At 36.0% G+C, this 19522-nt stretch overlaps 1 protein-coding gene across 1 annotated transcript in view; it reads right to left on the bottom strand.

Annotated features, from left to right (window-relative positions):
• Positions 1-19522, bottom strand: part of MTMR9 (myotubularin related protein 9) — a 53487-nt gene that overhangs the window by 12588 nt on the left and 21377 nt on the right. Inside the window, exons 4-8 of the mRNA XM_047856989.1 lie at positions 13243-13416; positions 10706-10923; positions 9581-9742; positions 6866-7007; positions 4863-5083 (exon numbers count right to left, since the gene is read on the bottom strand). Of these exons, the coding sequence (XP_047712945.1) occupies positions 4863-5083; positions 6866-7007; positions 9581-9742; positions 10706-10923; positions 13243-13416 (917 nt within the window). The remainder of the gene's footprint in view (positions 1-4862; positions 5084-6865; positions 7008-9580; positions 9743-10705; positions 10924-13242; positions 13417-19522) is intronic.

Genomic DNA, 19522 nt, shown 5'->3' with positions numbered 1-19522 from the left:
TAGTGGCTGACTTATCAGAAACCACGAGGCCAGAAAGCAGGTATGGCATGTTCAAAGTGCTGCAAGATAAAGACTATTACTTCAAAAATGAAGAGTGATGCCAGAAAAAATGGCAGAGTAGGCAGCTCCAAATGCCCATCCCTCCACAGGAACATTGAAAATGCAAGCAGAAACTGTTAAAACCTACTTTGTCAGGAGCACCTGGGTGGCTCAGTTGGTTAAGCATCCAACTTCGGCTCATGTCATGATCTCACGGTTTGTGGATTCAAGCCCTGCATCGGGCTCTGTGCTGACAGCTCAGAGCCTCGAGCCTGCTTTGGATTCTGTTTCCCTCTCTCTCTGCCCCTCCCTGCCTCACACTCTGTCTACCTCTCTCTCAAAAATAAACATTAAAAAAAAAAAAAATTAAAAAAAAAACCCCTACTTTGTCAGACTTCTCAGAAATAGTCAAAGTTTATAGCACACAAGCAAATGAAGAATCAAGGAAAAGGGGACTTAAAAACAATCACAAAGCTTTATGGCATTTTTATTTGCTCTTGCCTCACCCATTTCCTAGCTCCTGGAGGTCTTGAAGAGGGCAGCCCATGCTCTCAGTATGGGACCCTGGTCCCGGCTCCAGAGGGAACACAGCAGTCCTTATTCACAAAGAATTGTGTCTCTCTGTTCTAACTTATCCAAGGGTTAGGACTTGTCTTTGTCATGTCTAACTTGGAAATCACCGTGGGCGGAAAGGTGATGGAATTCTTAGAAAACATGAGATGAGCGGGCAACCTACAGTCTTCTAGGGGAAAAGATGATGGGTGAAGGAAACATCAGAGCACCAAAAGCCTAGGGAATAAGATTCTTTGGAAAACCAGAGTATTCAAAGGTGCCCATGTATACTGAGGAATTCAGAAAGCCACACGCATGCCCAATGCAGGAAACCTGCTCGAAAGGGCCGAAGAAGATCCCAAGATTTTGGTTCTGGCTGATCTCAAGGCTCAGTGAGAGCCGGAAGTGAAGGCTGAAGCTTAAGCACTGAAGAAATATTCCAGCACAAAGCCCATCTGCAAAGACTGCAAAAGGATTTTTCCTTTGTCTTGAGTGGTTTTCCCTTTCTCTTTTCCCTCCCTCTTTTCATCTCTCTCTTTTGGTTCTTGGCACTCAAGAAAATTGCTGTCAAACACTAGATGAACACAAACTAAAAGAACAGATACTTCAGAAACCACACATGAAAAAAAAAATACACTTTACAATATAGTTTAGAAAATGACTAAATAAAGCGATGAATCATGGGAATCTACCCCCAAAACCAAGAGCACACTGTGTTAGCTACCTTGACAGCAAATTCTATTTTTAAAAACCCAGAAATGACCAAATAAACAGCTACAGCCCACAGCAAGCAATAAATACAAATGCTGAGGAGTGGGAAGAATCTGATTTCCAGAGAGCCACATTATAATATTTTAAATGTCCAGATTTAAAATTACAAATAATGCAAAAAGAAACCTTAGAAAGTATGGCCCATTCATAGGAAAAAATGAACAGAAACTGTTCCTGAGAAAGCACAGACTTGGGTTTTACTAGATTTTAAATCAACTGTCTGAAATATGCTCAAAGAGCTAAACAAAACAAAACAAAACAAACTAGGACAAAGAACTAAAGGAAACCAGGAGAACAAGGTCTCAAAACCTAGACTATATCAATAGACAAAATTATAGTACCAAACAGAAATTCTGAAACTGAAAAGTATAATATCTGAAATTAAAAAAAAAAAAAAACGCACTAGATGGGTTTTAATTACAGATTTGAGCAGGCACAGGTATAAACAAATTTGAAGACAGGTCAACAAAAATTCCCCACTCTGAGAAGAACAAAAAAAGAATAAAGAAAAATGAACAGAGCCTAAGCAATATACCAACATACGCATAATGGGAGTCCCAGAGACAGAAGAGAGAAAGGGAACAAAAGAATATATAAAGAATTCATGGTCAATTTGTCATTTATACCTCAACACAAACGGGGGAAAAACACAAACAAAAAGAACCACACACACACATGCAAATATTAAGGACTGAAAATTCCCCAAACTTGATAAAAGACACAAATCTACATATTTAAGAAGCTCAACAGGCTCCAAGAAGGATAAAAGCAACTCACTGCCCATACTGAGACACACCATAATCAAATTGTCAAAGCCAGACAGAGAATCTTGAAAGCAGCAAGAGAAAAGCAACTTCTCAAATACAGGGATCCTACATGATCCCTCCAGAACAGGTTTCTCATCAGAAACCATGGAGGCCAGAAGGGAGGGCAATAACATTTTTAAAGTGCTAAAAGAAAACCAAACTACCTACGAAGAATTCCACATCTGGCAATAAGATAAAAACTGAGGGAGATCATTGCTAGAAGACTTGCTTTGCAGGAAAAATGCAAAAAGGAATCCTTCAAGCTAAAATGAAAGGACACTAGACAGTAACTCCAAGCCATGTGAACATACAATTCGGCAAAGATAATTACATAGGAAAGAATAAAAGTTATTGTATTTTTGATTTGTAACTCCTCTTTTTATTTCCTACATAATTTAAAAGACAAATGGATAAAAATAATAATAAATCCATGTTAATGGGCATATATAAGAATATAACTTGGGATAAAAACACATAGAGGAGTGGAGCTATAGAAGAGCAAAGTTTTGTATGCCATATGCTTACTGAAGCTAAGTTTGTAGTCAAGTAGATTGTTATAAATTTAGGATGTTAACTGAAATCCACCTGGTAACCAGTAAAAAAAAAAACCCAAAAAACTGTTTTAATATACACAAAAGGAAACAAGAAGGGAATCACAATAGTATACTATAAGGTATCAATTAAACACAAAGGAAGGCAAGTAATGGAGGAGATGAAGAACAAAAGAGTATAAAATAAACAGAACACAAATATCAAACTGGCAGAAATAGCCATTCCTTTTCAGTAATCACTTTAAATATAAATGAAGTAAATTCTCCAATCAAGATGCAGAGATTGGCAGAATGGATTTTAAAACATGATCCAACTATATATTGTCTACAAAAGACGCAAACAGACTGAAAGTAAAAGGAAGAAAAAAGATTTTTCATACAAATAGTAACCCAGAGAGAGCTAAGGAGGACAAATTACATCAGATGAAATAAACTTAAGGACAAAAACTCTTACAAGAGACAAAGCAGGACATTATAAACTGGGAAGAGAGTCAATCCATGAAGAAGATAAAATAATTACAAACATATCATTTATGGCACTTTGCACCAGAGCCACAAAATATATGAAGCAAAAACTGATGTAATGGAAGAGAGAAATAGATAGTTCTACAATATAGTGGAGGACTTCAATATCCCACTTTTGATAATGTATAGAACTAGACAGAAGATCAATAAGGAAATAACAGGATTTGAATAAAATGTAAAACAAATATATAATACTCTGCTCAACAACATCAGAGTACACATTTTTCTCAAGTGTACATAAAACATTCTTCAGGATATATCACGTTAGTCCACAAAATAAATCTCAATAAATTTTAAAAGTTTAAAAGCCAGCTAAGTATCTTCTCCAACAGCATGAAATTAGAAATCAATAACATAAGAAAAAATGGAAAATTCATAAACATGTGGTATTATATAAAGCAATTTTAAACAACCAATGGGTTAAAGAAGAAATCACAAGAGAAATTAGAAAACACTTAACAGATGAATGAAAAGAAAAACACAACGTGCTAACACAACGTATGGGGACCCAGTGAAAAGCAGTGCTCGGATGGATATTTATAGCAGTAAAAACCTCTATTAAAAAAGAACAAATACCTCAAATCAAAAACTTAAATTTTTTTTTAGTGTCTGTTTTTTTTATTTTTGAGAGACAGAGAAAGAGACAGAGTGCAAGCGGGGAGGGGCAGACAGAGAGAGACACAGAATCCAAAGCAAGCTCCAGGCTCTGAGCTGTCAGTACAGAGCCCGACATGGGGCTCAAACACATGAACCATGAGAGCATGACCTGAGCCAAAGGTGGAGGCTTAACCAGCTGAGCCACCCAGGCGCCGCCAAAACTTTTAAATCGATAACTTTATATCTTAAGGAACTAGAAAAATAGGGGAAACTAAACCAGTGCTAGCAGAAAGAAAAAAATGAACAGTAGAGAGTAGATGGACAAAACAGAAAATAAACAGATAATAGAGAGCATCAATGAAACCAAAAGTCAGTTCTCTGAAAAGATCAACAAAACTGTCTCTTTAGCTAGAATGACAACAGAAAAAAGAGAAAGCCTTTTGACTGTACCCAACTGAAATTACCAGTTGATCACCTTTAAAGATCATTCTGATATGAATCTTCTAAATAAACCTATGAACTTGACAGAGTGTAGGCTGTGAAGTGAGACTGTCACTCTGGGCCTGAGGGCAGTTTCCAGGTGTAATAAAGAAAGTCTGGAGCAGGAGTAGAAGACCTGTATCCTAGCCCTACTACTGGTGACCAACTGGCTGCGTCATTTAACTTTTTGGATACCGTCCTAATCTATAAAATTGGATGGAGGGGCCTCTTCCAGATATAAGATTACCATGATCTTAGATAAGGAAATTAACATTTAAAATGGTTGCTGAATTTACTCAAAGCTTTTAAATCAGTATGTAGACTAATTTTAATCTAACAGAACAAAATCTAGGACATGTTCTCACCTAGCATGTGATAGGCTCATAATAAGAACACACATTATGTAATCTACCTATACTAATTGTAACCTCTAGCATCTTACAAATAACATTAATATGGAACCAAATCCTGGTCTCTTTTAGGAGGTGATCAAACAATTACAAACAAAATGGCCCCCATCCCATGTAAACAGTGTACTCACCTTTCACTTTCATTGTTGCCGAGAAATGTTCCAAACTGTGAGGCATATGCATGCTCAAAGAGCATGATGAGAAAATTCTCATTAAATTCAAAAGAACAAGGAAATTGACGAAGTATCTGCCACACACAGTCCAAGAAGAGAAGAAATACAGGTGACTCCCACTTCTGCTTACTATTACAATAGGCTGACTGTGCACAGCGCTGCTGAAATGGGTGACCAGCCTAAGACAGAAGATGGAAAGGTGACAGTCATAGCCTACTGAGATCACATTACAGCACATTCTATTAACATATTTCACACAGTTACAACAAAACTTATTAAATGGAACATCATGTAATTTGGATGGCTGCTGTTTACATTAATGATTTCTTGGCTTAAAACAATTTTTAGCATCTAAGGAAAGAAACACAACTTCCAAACATGTAACAAGGCCATGCAGTTACGGCATAACCATAAGAACTGCAATTATCCTTGGTGAACTTCATAAAATAAAATTTTCTAGGTCTGTGTAATTTGTAGCAAAGTCAAAGAATGTAAGGTCTTCAAGTACAAAACAAAAGACAGCTATCACGTTTTATCTGTCCAAAGCACTGCAGATTGTTGTAAGCTACGTAAGCCTCACCACTAAATGGAAATAAATCTGGGGCTCTCACAAACTTTGTAAAGTCACTCCTGATATTCAATTTTTAATTACATATGGGAAAAAAGTTAGTGTCGTGAAGAGATATTTATGAATACTTTTATATTAGAGATAAAAATTGTCCCTAGTTCCCCTCTTCTCTCAAAAAGAATTGGAGGAGTCTGACATGTACTGACTAAAGGAAATTCAAGAATCATTTGGCTCTCTGGCCCACCCAGAACCTGAGTACTGACCTTGTCCCAAATGACACCCTTCTAGGTATTTCACAAACTTGCTTTATCTTTGGATCCTTATACTACTTTACCAGACAAAGATAATGACATCAGCATTTTCTAGTGGCTAATGGTACTTCGATACTCATTAAAATGGTAATATATGAGTAAGTAAGTCACATTCATTTTATTTGTTTGCTATGCATCATGAGGAATGTGGCTGAATAGATTTTTGCCAAATATTTGGGATGGTCTGGTTTGAACAGAGATAAAAATCAGTTGTCAGGCAAGATAGACAAGGTATCCATAACAGCATTAACACGCAACAAACCTGAATTTTAACTAGAAGGTCCAGAAAAGATTTTTCTCCAGAGATACTTCCACTTTCAAGATATATCTAAACATCTGTTCTCAATCACAATTATTTGCTAAGTTACACAGTGTATATACATTTATAAGTTAATCTCTGACTTGGAGGTTTCAATCTATTTCATGAGAACTTTCTTTCAGTTGTCATTCAGCATTATGTGATAGGACTGCATCGTGTCCTAGGGATAATAGAGCAGCTGCACATGATTCCCTGACCTCAAAGGAATCACTTTATTTGGGTCTAGGAAACGAATCATGAAGACAATGGATGAATTTTAAAGGTCCCAAGACTTCAGGACAGCAGTGACATTTAGCTGTATCTTAAAGCATGAGAAGGATTTCACCTGGTTGGGCAAGAGGATAGAGGGGAACCAGACAAGCAAAAGGCAGAAAGCACTAAAGCACACGTCTTATAATTACAAATCCCCGAATCCCTTTCCTGCTTTATGTTTTTTATCTCTAGCAAAATTAAGCTCTGCAAGACAGAGACTACGTTTTACGCTCTTTGTTCTTTCCCTTGTAGGTAACAAAGTACAACTAGTGAGAGCTTGTTAAGGGAATAAAATGCCAAATGAGCAATATAAGCAAAGACAGGTACAAAATTGAGAGGCAGTAAAGATTATAAACATTTACTGAGAGGAAGACAGATTATTTGCCTCCAGAAAACTAAACATATAATGTAAACATTTTAATCAAAACTTCATACATTATGTCTGTCCTACAACTAGGATCACACCCATTATTATTAGCAGTTCCTGTGCACATCAAACAGTGTTTCTCACCTGCAGCCACTCTCTTTCTATCAGGGCCTCAAAACCACGGATAGTCCTGCTTCTCGGTTCCAAGATGATCTGGGCCAGGGAGGTAACCTGAAGTGTGGAATCAGTTCCTTCTGTTCCATGAATCAATATGGATGCCCCTTCCCTGATAGGAAAATCCAGAGTACAAATGGGATACTCCCAACATGGTCAGTCAACTCTGTTAATAATAAACATTTACTGAGTACAGTATTTCAAACTCATACATTCTGCTCTGTCCAGCAGGGTTGAGAGTCTAAGTAAGGCAAATGAAGAGAGCTTCTCTTAGGAGAAATAAATAAATAAAACTATAAGTTCCAAATTTCACATGGCAAGAACCTCTTTAACTTACAACAAATTTCACAAAAGTTTTTAGTTGAATTTTTCCTCCCTTTACAAAACCCAAAAGCAGTCCTTATCATGCACAGTAAGCACTTATCTTTTCTGCCTATTAAGTTAACTAAAGCCTTTTCTCATCACACCTAGGAACACACACTTAAAGTTATTTTTCTGTATCTCTCTGACCTTGATTCTATCTTTCCACCTCAGCTGACTGTAAGGATGCCTTCATAAACTGTAACATAATGAATCTAGGAAACAAGTCCTAAACCGCATTTTTAGAAACATGAAAACAAGATACATAAAACAAAACATAAAACTTTCAATCTAGAAACTCAGTGGCAATGATACTATTATACCACAATATTTAGGAGGAGTCTGGGGCCCAATATTCTAAAGAGAGTGGAAGGAAACACTAAAAACTAAACTAACTACATTTTTTCCTCTCCCCTTCTACCTCTTATCTTGAAATGACAGTGAATAAAATTTCCCAGAAGAGTCTCCAGTTTGGTTACTATTAATTCTTTTCCCACATACATATATACTTTACATAGCTATAACATAAGGTAATTTCTTACTATTTCCACTTTTATTATAAACATTTTCCCATGTTTCTATACCACCTTTAGAAGTATTGTATTCATGGTTATATAATACTCTATTAGGTGATCAACTATAATTTGCTGAAATGTCTGAGAATTAGACATTTAGGTCATTGTCAATTTTTGTTACACTACAGATGACATACTTAGCTTTTTGTCTTTTGCTGGATCATTTGAGAGTTCTTAATTTGAAAATAAAGGTCCCTGGTTAGGTTAACAACCTTATTCTAAGAATGAAATCTCATGACTGGGTAGAACGGTATGAGTAAATAGTTTAAGGCTTCTGATGTATATATTGAATCTATATATCTTAGTTATCTGTGGCGTATTTTAAATTCAATTCAATTAATTTAAGGTCTATTTTTGCATTTTGAGCAGTTAATTATAAGAGCAGACTTTTATGGAGGTATAAATAATAAGCCTAATATCAGAAAAGGTAACTCAATCATGGCAAAATAAACCAAAACCTTCAACTCTTGTTAAGAATGTGGAAGTCCTTGTTTAAGGTGGCCAGCTGACTCTAAACAAAGGTGGAGATAGCAAATACTGTTCTGCACCTAGGTTCCCTTAATCTGCAGCATCCCATTATTATGGCTGCAAATTTGGACAACACGGTGAGAAATGTTTATTACAATTTATGGTTCATAAGAAAACAGAAGTTCTGTACTCATCATGTAAGGGGAAATCTTTTTAACTTGGGTTAAAAAGAAACAGAACCTTTAATATCAACACCTCATCATTCTGTAGTATTGATTTGTCTGCCGTAGAACCTCTTCTTTAACCCCCATATTTCGTTAGATAAATGAGCTTTGAGCTTTGCCTAAAACAAAAAACTAGTGACAGCCTGAGAATCCAGACCAAAAATCTCTACCCATTTCTGGTGTTGTCACTAATTTACCACATGACCTTAAGCAACCCATTCTATTACCAATTTCTCACTAACCACAAAAAAAAATTACATATGTCTATTTCCCTAATTTGGAAGCAGCAATAAGACAAATTACAGTTTCAAGGAAAAGTGTCATCCAACTATGTAGTGGCAATACTTACACCTACCTATTGTCTCAGAAGAATCCCCCCTTCTTAAAAGGGGCATTCTAAGCTTCTGCAACAACTTATACCAGTTCTCTGTTCAAGTCCTCTGCTTCAAGTCTCAAGGATTAGCAACCTTCAGCTGAATGAATAAACTAAAATCACTTCATATACTTTACGTCACTGCCATTGGGTTTTCTCAACTTGAGATCCTATTATAATGGCACGTATCAAGTACTTTGTAATAAGATATCTGAGAGATTAGAAAGAATCATTTTACCGTGTAACAAAATTACATGTTTCCTCTCATTGATATTTCGAAAGTAAGAAGGCAAGCCTGGCCCTCTGAGAACAAATAAGAAAACTTCTTTTCATTCTTGTTCACAGTTTAAGCAAAGGAAAATAGGTAGATTCACAATTCAAGTATTTTATAGAAAAAAAAGTTCCTTTAGTATTTAAAAACTTTGTGTCCTTGAAGATGTGTGCCTGTGGTTCATATTTGTTCAACAAACATTAATCACCAATTAAATGCCAGACTCTATGCACACACTTCATTGATAGCACTGAATGGCATTGACCACCTTATACAGTAATTTATGCAATGATCTCAACATAGAATAGAGACTAGACACAAACTTTTAACACAATAGATAAACACATGTCTGGATAAAAGCGAAGTCTAGTTAGCGCTGCATGTCCCATTTCAGAACACCGAAATACACTCTACCTGTCGATACACTGAGCCGCTAGACAGGCAGTTGTAAGAATCTCTTTGATGTGAGTCAGCCAGTTAGAAGCCTCCAATTTACTGAGCCATCTGTCCATGTTATGTGTTTGGTCATTACAAGCTTCCACGAGTTTGATTAAGCTCTCCTGAAGAATGTGATACCTTTAAAAAATAAGAAAAAGTAAAAAGAAAATAGAAAACACACTGATGAAGAGAGAAACCAACCAAAACTTCAACCTCCAATATATCCAAGAGGAAAAGTAGCTCAAAATGGTATAAAAATATTTACCTTACTACACAATAACTTGATGATTAAACACTGAAAAAATAATATGTAAACATGGCAGCCAAGATACTTAAAATGCCTGTCATGGTAAACCATTCCTCACCTGAACAGATTAAACCCAGTTTACATAGCTAAATTACCTGACTGGGGAGTGGGCCAGAACACCGCATTTTGTAAGAAGTCACGAGGCCGCACCACTGACATCTGCAATCCTATTTCCACAGATCCAACACTGGATACCCAGTACCTTTAGCAAGGATGCCCAGGGCCAGCTCAGACCCCACTGTTTTATTAGCTCCAACTCCCACCCACCCTTCCAGAAGTCCCTATAAACCTCTAATTGTAGGCATAAACAAGATGTAGGTGGAGGAAACAGGGTGGGAGAATAGGTGGATGTGGGGGAAAGTGTCTAGTCTTCTAACTTAGAAAAATATACTTATCCGTGGCGTATCTGTTCAGTAAGTTTGATGACCACTGATCTTACAAGGAGAGGAGCAGACCTCTGACCTTGCGGAGATGAAATTTCAGAGTTAACTTAAGAGGAAGCATGCTGGATGTAAATTTAAAAAATAAATAAATAAAATAAAAATAAATAAATAAATAAAGCATTAAAAAAAAAAGAGAGAGAGAGAAAGCATGCTACCTGACTAAAAGTCAGCTGTGGGCATCCAAGATAAGTTTCCTGCTTATCTTATAAAACGCGACAGGAGATCCAGCCGATTTCTGACTCTAAGTTAATGCATAGGTTCATTTGAGAACTTGTGATTTTTGCAGCTAAGGGCTCACCCATTCTAATTCGCTTCAAATAAGAGCCTACTACTGTCTCCAGAGTCTGTTACCTCTCAATGGACTTATGAATCCGCCTCCACTGGGGATAATGGGCTTCTTGTTCAAAGCCGCCGCCTTTGGCTCTAGCTTGCTGAGCTACATTTAAAGACCGTGTGTCAATGATGTAGCCACGCTTCCCTGCCCTGAGGGTAGCATTTATCAGCTTTTCATCTTCTTTGCACCTTTTTCCATTTGTGCCAGTGAGTGGCTGACCGCTTCGCATGATTACCTAGAAGCACGATGCAGTTTAAAATTTAAGAGTAGCTGCTTTGAAAGTTTCTGAAAATAGAAATAAATTAGCTAGATTAAGAGTATCTCAAAAACAATTGTGTGGCACTTTGAAGATGAATATGATTGTAAAACAAATAAGTATTTCCACATATTTGCAATAGTTAATAACTAAAACAAAAATAAGCCTTGCACTTTAACACAATTTTTCTTCCTACTTCTCAAAATACTTCCACATAATAAATTACAGTTGCTAAAAAGATCAATTATCACAATTTGTTTAGTTAGTAAATTGTTTACTGGACGTGGTGGCCCTGTAACAGAGATAATAATAATGGCCTATGTGCCAGTAAACTTTTGCTTCAACTACATAAAGAGGGTTGGCAGCTTTAATCAAGAATTATAAAGAGATGGGGTACCTGGGTGGCTCAGTCAGTTGAGCGTCCAACTCTTTTGATTTTGGCTCAGGTCATGGTCCCAGGGTCATAGGATCAAGCCCTGCATCAGGCTCCATGCTCAGCATGCTCTACTTGGGATTCTCTCTCCCTCTCCCTCCCTCTCTCCCTCCCTCCCCCCCCCCCTCTCTCTCTCTCTCTCTCTCTCTCTCTCTCTGTCTCTTTCTCCCCCTCTGCCCCTCTCCCCAGCTCAAGTGTACTCTCTCTCTCTCTCTCTAAAATAAGAAGAAGAAGAAGAAGAAAAAGAGGGGCGGTTGTGTGGCTCAGTAGGTTTGGCAACCAACTCTTGATTTTAGCTCAGGTCATGATACAGGGTCATGGGATTAAGCCCTGCATCAGGCTCTGCGCTGAGTGTGGAGCCTGCTTGGGATTCATTCACATTCATTCTCTCTCTCCCCCCTGTCCCCAACCCCTCTCCCCTCTCATGCTCTCTCTCTCTAAAATAAAAATAAAAAAAGAAAGAACTATAAAGAGAGAAAAACTATAAAGAGAAAAGCCACCAATGGTAAAATAAAGTTTATGTACTATTTGTGTTTGGGGAATCATTTTTAATATCTTTATAGCTGCTTGTCTATTATTTATTCTCCTGTTACCCTCTTTCACCCTGTTCAGTATTTCAGGATTTAGAAACTTATTTCCAAAGACCATCAACTATATATTTTGAAAGGTTTGATTTTGAAACCGTTCATTTTCTCAAGAAATTAATATTATACAGATCTCTTCCTTGGTGAATGGTTTAGAGTTATTTCACTTTCTCCCCATAATATATGCTGTTATCTTAACTACCTTGAAATTTAATATGATCAAGAAAGGTCATCCAGAGGATGACAATGGCTAACTCCCAGACTGCACTAACCATGTAAATGGACATATAGTATATTTAATATCCCTTTTTAAAATGCTTTGTAATGAACTCTCTAACAAACAGAAATATTACTATGCAAATGGGATAGATGATCTGATGCCAAAGTAGCAAATTTTTTGGAAAATTTTTTACCCTAAATATCCATGCTTGACTTATTATCCAGGGGAAAAAAGGCAACGGAAAATGACCATAACTTATCCACTATTTTACAATTGGTTTCAAAATGAGAAGCTGAGTTTATTGACTGAGAGAAAATAAGAGGACAGAAACAGATTTAGAAAATATTTAGGAAACATACATACAGCAAGCACTATTCAATTACTGACTCCTGTGTTTACTTAAATTGTAACTAATAACGTGTCATTCTTCTCCTTTTTGAAAATAAAAATGTCTGCTCAATTTACTTTTTACAGGGAAATTTGGGTAAGAATAATTTAAAAAAAGAATTCTACCATTATTCTGGTCAGAGAAATTTATTTTTCTACCTAACAGTGTTATTTTAAGTATCAAATAAACATTAGTTCCCTTAGTACTGAGTCCTTAAGATAAACCTGCCTGGTCTTTTTTTTTTTTTTTTTTTTTAATATTTATTTATTTTTGAGAGAGAGAGAGCAGAGGAGGGCCAGACAGAGAAGGAGACACAGAATCCGAAGCAGGCTCCAGGATCCAAGCTGTTAGCACAGAGCCTGATGCGGAGCTCAACCTCACGGACTGCGAGATCATGACCTGAGCTGAAGTCGGACGCTTAACCGACTGAGCCACCCAAGCGCCCCACCTGTCTGGCCTTTCTAATTTTGAGCAGCATCATGAGAAGAATTCAAAGTCATATCCTAATCACGGAAAACACCCTACTCCTGATTCCCTAATGTTTAAAAGAAGGAAGTTCTGGCAAGGGAGACTAATCGCATCAATGAACAAGTACACAGAAAGTGGAACATTTCTAAGGAAAGATCTGCAAACCAAGGCATTCACAGATCAAGCAACAATACTGTATACTTACCATTCCATTTTTCTTATGATAATAGCTGAGTACTGGGAAGCGTCCTCCATGCCGAAATGTAGCTACCTTCCGAAGAGCTTCATCATCGATGGATTTGGGCACTATGACAATTGGCGGGTAAGAAGGACAGACAGCAAATTCCTTATTGACATAGCTTAACCTCCATTCACTGGTCTGGAAAACACAAAATACTTCAAAGCTAAGCAAGTATCTCAATGTTACAAAACAATCTGAAAATTTTAAAGGACCTTAGAGATCAATTTTCATACAATGAAGAAGCCATCTCTCGGGAATTTAATATAAGGATACCCAACCCATACTTAAAGGAGTTCTATTCTTCAGAGTCTGTTTCCTACATTGCTAGGTATTCTCCATTCCTAGAAAGTGCTTCCTTATTTTGGGCAAATGTGGCTCTGTAACTTCCTCTATTGTTTTTACATGGCTTCAGTCCCAGTTTCCTATTTCACATGGCATCCTATTAAATATGTGAAAGACAGTTGTTTCCCCTGTAGTCGCCTCTTCTCCAAGTAATATATATTTAAGCATATCCATGCTATCAAGGCCAATATCATCCCATTCATCCTTTTTGGGGGAGCATTTAACTTTATTTTTGGTATTCTTAAGTACAGCAACAGGAAGACTGTAATATCCTAGATAATGCTTAGCCAGATGATAACAATAGAGCTACTACCTACATCAAATCCCTCGTTCCCTTCTGTTATTTAAAAATGTAGAAAGACTGGTGATATCTTTCTTAAAACAATAACCACTTAATGCTAAAAAAAATTATACTTAGGAATCAATGAAATAATTTCTAACTCAATATACTGAGGACTAAGAGTACACAATATAAGATTATCAAATGACAACTTATTTTAAACATCAAAAATAAAAACCACTTGAAGACAGTAAAAAAAACTTTTTACAGTTAAAAAAATAAAGTTATGAGTATGCAAATTTTGATACATTCCGATAAATCAGATTTGGCTTGACATACTGGCCAAGTGGTGCAGTACCAGGAAGATAAAATTGAAGCATATTCAACATACTATAGGAAAAGAGAATTTTTTTAAAAACCTTTTTACAAGATACAATATATTTTTTAATTAAACCACTTACACTTTTCCATGTTATTCTCTTACCAATTTTAAAGACAGTTTCTAAAAAATTCATTATTTAAAAAAAGAAAAAAGGAATTTACCTGTTTCCTGTTCACCTCCATCTCGTAATTCCCTTTCCCCAGAGGTAATCATTTTCAACTCTTATAACTTTTTATTTCTAGCGTTTACATCCAAGATTTTTTTAAAATTTTTTTTAATGTTTTATTTTTGAGAGAGAGACAGAGACAGAGATGGAGCACATGTGGAGGAGGCGCAGAGAGAGAGGGAGACACAGAATCCAAAGCAGGCTCCAGGTTTTGAGCTGTCAGCACAGAGCCCAACGTGGGGCTTGAACCCACCAACCCTGAGGTCATGACCTGAGCCCAAGTCGGAAGCTTAACTGACTGAGCCACCCAAGCGCCCTACATCCAAATTTCTAAATAATGTGATTATACTGTTACTTCTTGAATTTCACTATTAGACATTACTTACTGATTTCCTACTCTGGAGAATGGTATGATCATCCATTGACCTGCAATGCCACTTCTGGCATATATTAAGTTCCCATACGTAGAAGGTTTGCTATTCTGTCCCACTGGTTTATTGTAGTAAGTCCCATAGCTTTTAGAATAAACTTGATATTTAGTAGGCTAAGTCTCCTCCTCCCTCTTTGTTGTTCTTCAAGAGTACCTGAGCTTCTCTGTGCAACTTTTATCTAATTTCATGTAAAAACCCATTGTGGTTTTAGTAAGACTGCACTGATTTTATGGATTCATTTAAAGACATCCTTAAAATATTCTAGCTCCCTGTCCATGAGCATAGTGTCTCTCACCTTTTTAAAGCTTACTTAATTTTTTCAACAAAGTTGTACAATTCTCTCAATAAAAGCCTTGCCTAACTTTTCTTCGATATATTCCTAGAAACCTTATATTTTTGTTGCATTTTAGTTATATGTTTTTCAAAACTGTGGTTGGTATACAGAAATGCTCACAATCTCAAGACTTTCAGTTTCCTGTGTAGACAAACATAAGTAACAATGACAGTCTTGCTTCTTTCATTTCAATCTTTGTATCTTTTATTTTTCCTTCTTGTCTTAATGAACCAGCAAGTAGTGGTGGTGGACAAACTTGTCTCAGTCTTGAACTTAAAGAGAATGATAAAAGACTTGCTTTTTTGTATGTTTTTGTTTTGGGTAGCTTTATCAGACTTATCAGACAGCATTTATCAGATTATATAAATGCCCTTCAAATCCAATTCTGCTAAGAGCTTTTATCATGAATAGATGTCTAACTCTATCCAATTTTTTTCTATTCTAATTTTATTACACCATATATGTAGTTTCTCTTTTCTCTCCGACTTACTGCATGACCGACAGAGCCTAAAATATTTACTTCGTGGTCCACTATGTAAGTCAGCCCACTACTGATCTTAACCCTATGGTCTTCTAATCCATGAACATGGTGTATCTCTCCATTTATTTAGATATCCTTTAACTTCTCAGCAATGTTTTGTGTTTTCCAGTGTACAGAATCTGTACCTATTTTGTTAAATTTATTCCCAAGTGTTTTATTCATTTTCAGATTGCTTGTTGCCAATAATTTAGTTTGGGTATATTTATATTGTGGGTATATTTATATTGATCACCCTTACTAAACTTGCTTATGAGTATTTTATCGATTTCTGATCTTATTTTTATGATTTCATTCTTTCTAGTTACTTTGCTTTTTTTTTTCCCCCTAGCCTAATTTGGTGATTTTAGACCTTTTCTTCTTTTTTTTAATCTAAGCATTTAAAGCCATAAGTTTCTCTTTAAACTTTAGCCGTATTCCACAAATTATGATGTTGCATTTTTATAATTCAGTTCAAAATATTTTCTAATCTCCCTTATGATTTCATTTTTAACACATGGATTATTTACAAGTATTTTGTTTAATTTAGAAATATTCTGGGTATTCCTAAATACCTTAGTGTTATTGATTTCTAATTTAATTCCTTTGTGGTCAGATATTACACATTGTACAGTTTCAATTTTTCTAATACTGAAATTTATTTAATTGCCTTGCATACAGTCTCTCCTGGGGAACATACCATGTACTCTTGAATACTGTATATATTGTACAGAAGTTAGGAGTGGCATTCTATAAATATCAGATAGTGTTGTTCAGATCTTCCATGTCTTGTTTTGTTGTTGTCTAGTTGTTTTTGTTTTAGTCTAGCTGTTCTATTAATTGCTGAGAGGACAGTGTTAATAATCTCATACCATGATCACAGAACTACTCATAACTTCCATCAATGTTTGCTATATATAGTTTTATCTTCAAAATTTTATTATTATGGAATGACCCTCTTTATTTGATATTTTGTGTCTTGGAGTATTTTTTTTTTTTAATCTGGAGTTAATGCAGCTACTTCTGCTTTTTTATCCATGGCATGTTTTCCCATTTATTTATTTTCAACCTATGTCTTCATATTCAAAATGCATCTTTTCTACATGGCTTATGTTTAGATCTTTAATTCATTTTTTTCTTTAATTCACTTTGACAATCTTCATCTTTCGATCAGAGTGTTTAGCTCATTAATACTAAAATAGTTGTTGATATGGCTGGAATTTAGACTAACATTTATTTGTTTGTCCCTTCAGTTTCTATTGCTATTTTTTCTTTCCCACTTTCTGTTAGATTTAAATACTTTTTAGAATTGCATTTCGATGTACGTATTAGCTTTTTAAATTACACCTCTTCACATTTTTTAAAAAGGGATTGTTCTAGGACAGTGGTTCTCACCCAGGGGTGATTTTGCCAAGGAATAACATTCGTCAATGTGTGGAGACAACTATAGGTGGGGTGAAAAGAATCCCACTGGCATCTAGTGGTGCCAAAGATGCTGTCAAACATCCTACAAGGCACAGGACACATTCTCACGGCAAAGAATTATCTAGTGTAAATGTCAATAGTGCCAAAGTTCAGAAACCCTGCTCTAGGTATTACAATATATATCTTTAACTTAAATATTTGCCCACATTATATAAAATGTAAAAACCTTAAAATTGTACAAGTAGATTTACCCAAACAGCCACACCATAGCAGTCACCTTTAGTAAAAGCCACAATTTCCAAACAGAATAGATCTACACACACTATTAACATCACAGAGGCAAGCTGTAACCTTTATTCAAATAATCACGTATATGTTAAAGACATTAAAAAGGAAAAAAAAAAATAGCCTGTTGTATTTACCTAGGTATTTAGCATTTCCAATATTCTTCAATAAGTCTAAATATTCAAGTTTCCCTCTGGTATTATTTCCCTTCAGTCTGAAGAAGTTCCCTTAACATTTCTTATGGTAAAGTCTTCTTGGCAACAAATTCTTAGTTTCCTTTTAATCTGAAAATGTCTCACCTTCATTCTTGAAAGATACTTTCACCACATGCAACTCAAGGTTGCCAGCTCAAGGTTGGCAGGTTTTGTTCCTTTCAGCACTTTATAGTTTTCTCTTCTGGTTGCCATGATTTCTGATCAACAGTCCATGCTCATTTAAATTGTTGTCTCTGTGTATGTAATGTGGTGTTCTTACCTGGAAGCTTTCAAGATCTCTTCACCATTGTTTTTTGATGGTTTGACTATGATGTGCCTATGCATGGTTTTCTTCAAATTTATCCTGTCTGGGGCTTGCTGAATCTTGTTGAATTTATATTCATTCATCAAATTTGGAAAGTTTTAAATATTATTTCTTTAAATATATTTTCTACCTTACTCTCTCTAGTCTCTCCTTCTCATTCTCCAATTACACATATGCTAGGCATTTTGATATTGTTCCACATCTCTGAGGCTCTGCTTATTTTAGTGTAACTTCTTCCCTCCCTCTTCTTTCTACTAAATAATTTCTATTGCTCTAATTTCAAGTTCATTGGTTCTATCCTCTGTCATCTCTACTTTTTAGCTCAGCCAGTGAATTTTTAATTTCAGATTAATATTTTCTATTTCTCTGTTGATATTATCTGTCTTTTCTTTGGTTTTAAGCATATTTTCCTTTCTGAGAAATTGGACAGTTTTAAGAGCTGCTTTTTAGTCTTTGTGTGATAATTTGAACATATGACCCATCTTGGGGTTGGTACTTGTCAACTTTTTTCTTCAGAATGGGTCATAATATCCTAGCTCAATTTTAGATTGTATCCTGGACATTGTCAATGTTATGTTGTGGAAACCCTGCATTCTATTATAGTCTTCTGAAGAGAGTTCATGTTTTTTGTTTCAGTAGGCAAATAACTTCATTAGATTTAAACTGCAAATTCTGTCACACCTGAGGTGCATGGCAGCTCAGATCTTGGTTCTGACTGATCTCAGTCTACCCCACGCAAGCAAGGTTCGAGATCAGCCCGAAGTTCAAGGCTGCACACAAAATCAAGGTTCCCCTTCTCTGGCTCTCTGGTTGCCCCAAACCATTCACCCGGCTCCTCCCACCAGAAGAAGGTGGGGTTTCTATTGGAACGTTAGCTGTTCTACATTATCAATGCCACAACTATGCTGACCTGAGGACAAAGCCACCCAAATAGAAATCCCACTCTGGCATTCACTGTCTCTATGTTTTGATTCCTCCAAAATAATGCTGCTTTCTGTTCAATTACCAGAGCTTTCAGATGGCAGTTTTTTGTGTTTTATTCATAGTTTGTCATCTATCTCTGCAGGAGGTCTTGTCAGATAGGAGCTACTCAATCAAAAGGAGGACCTCATCACCTTTTTATATATAATTTCTAAAGTGGTAGATTGGGGGAGTACACATATACTGTGTATGTGTACTTCAACAAAGTACCTGAAATAATCTTTCATGATATCCTAGAATCAAAAGCATGCTTAACATAGGAGGAACTCTAGAGATCACTTTGTTCAATACTTTCATTTTGTAGACATGGAATCGGAGTCCCAGAAAGTCAAGCAGCCAGTAATATATCTGGGATGCAACCCACAATATCCTGATAGCTAGTTTTACTACTAATTCAATACCACACATTTCTTTTGGACATAATAATGAAGTAGGGACTGGCTAATATTATAAAGTCTTTACATGGTAAAAAAAAAAAAAAAAAAAAACTTACTCAAAGAATATTAAGTGATAGATGTCTAACCTGGCAGAGGATTTTTAATGATACATAGAAGGCTTTCCTGTCCTTCTGCCCTATCCTGA

This window comes from Prionailurus viverrinus, chromosome B1 (assembly GCF_022837055.1).
Source record: "Prionailurus viverrinus isolate Anna chromosome B1, UM_Priviv_1.0, whole genome shotgun sequence".
Classification (NCBI taxonomy): Eukaryota; Metazoa; Chordata; class Mammalia; order Carnivora; family Felidae; genus Prionailurus; species Prionailurus viverrinus.
The sequence above is the reverse complement of the archived record's forward strand: the minus strand, read 5'-3'. Positions and strand labels throughout refer to the sequence as shown.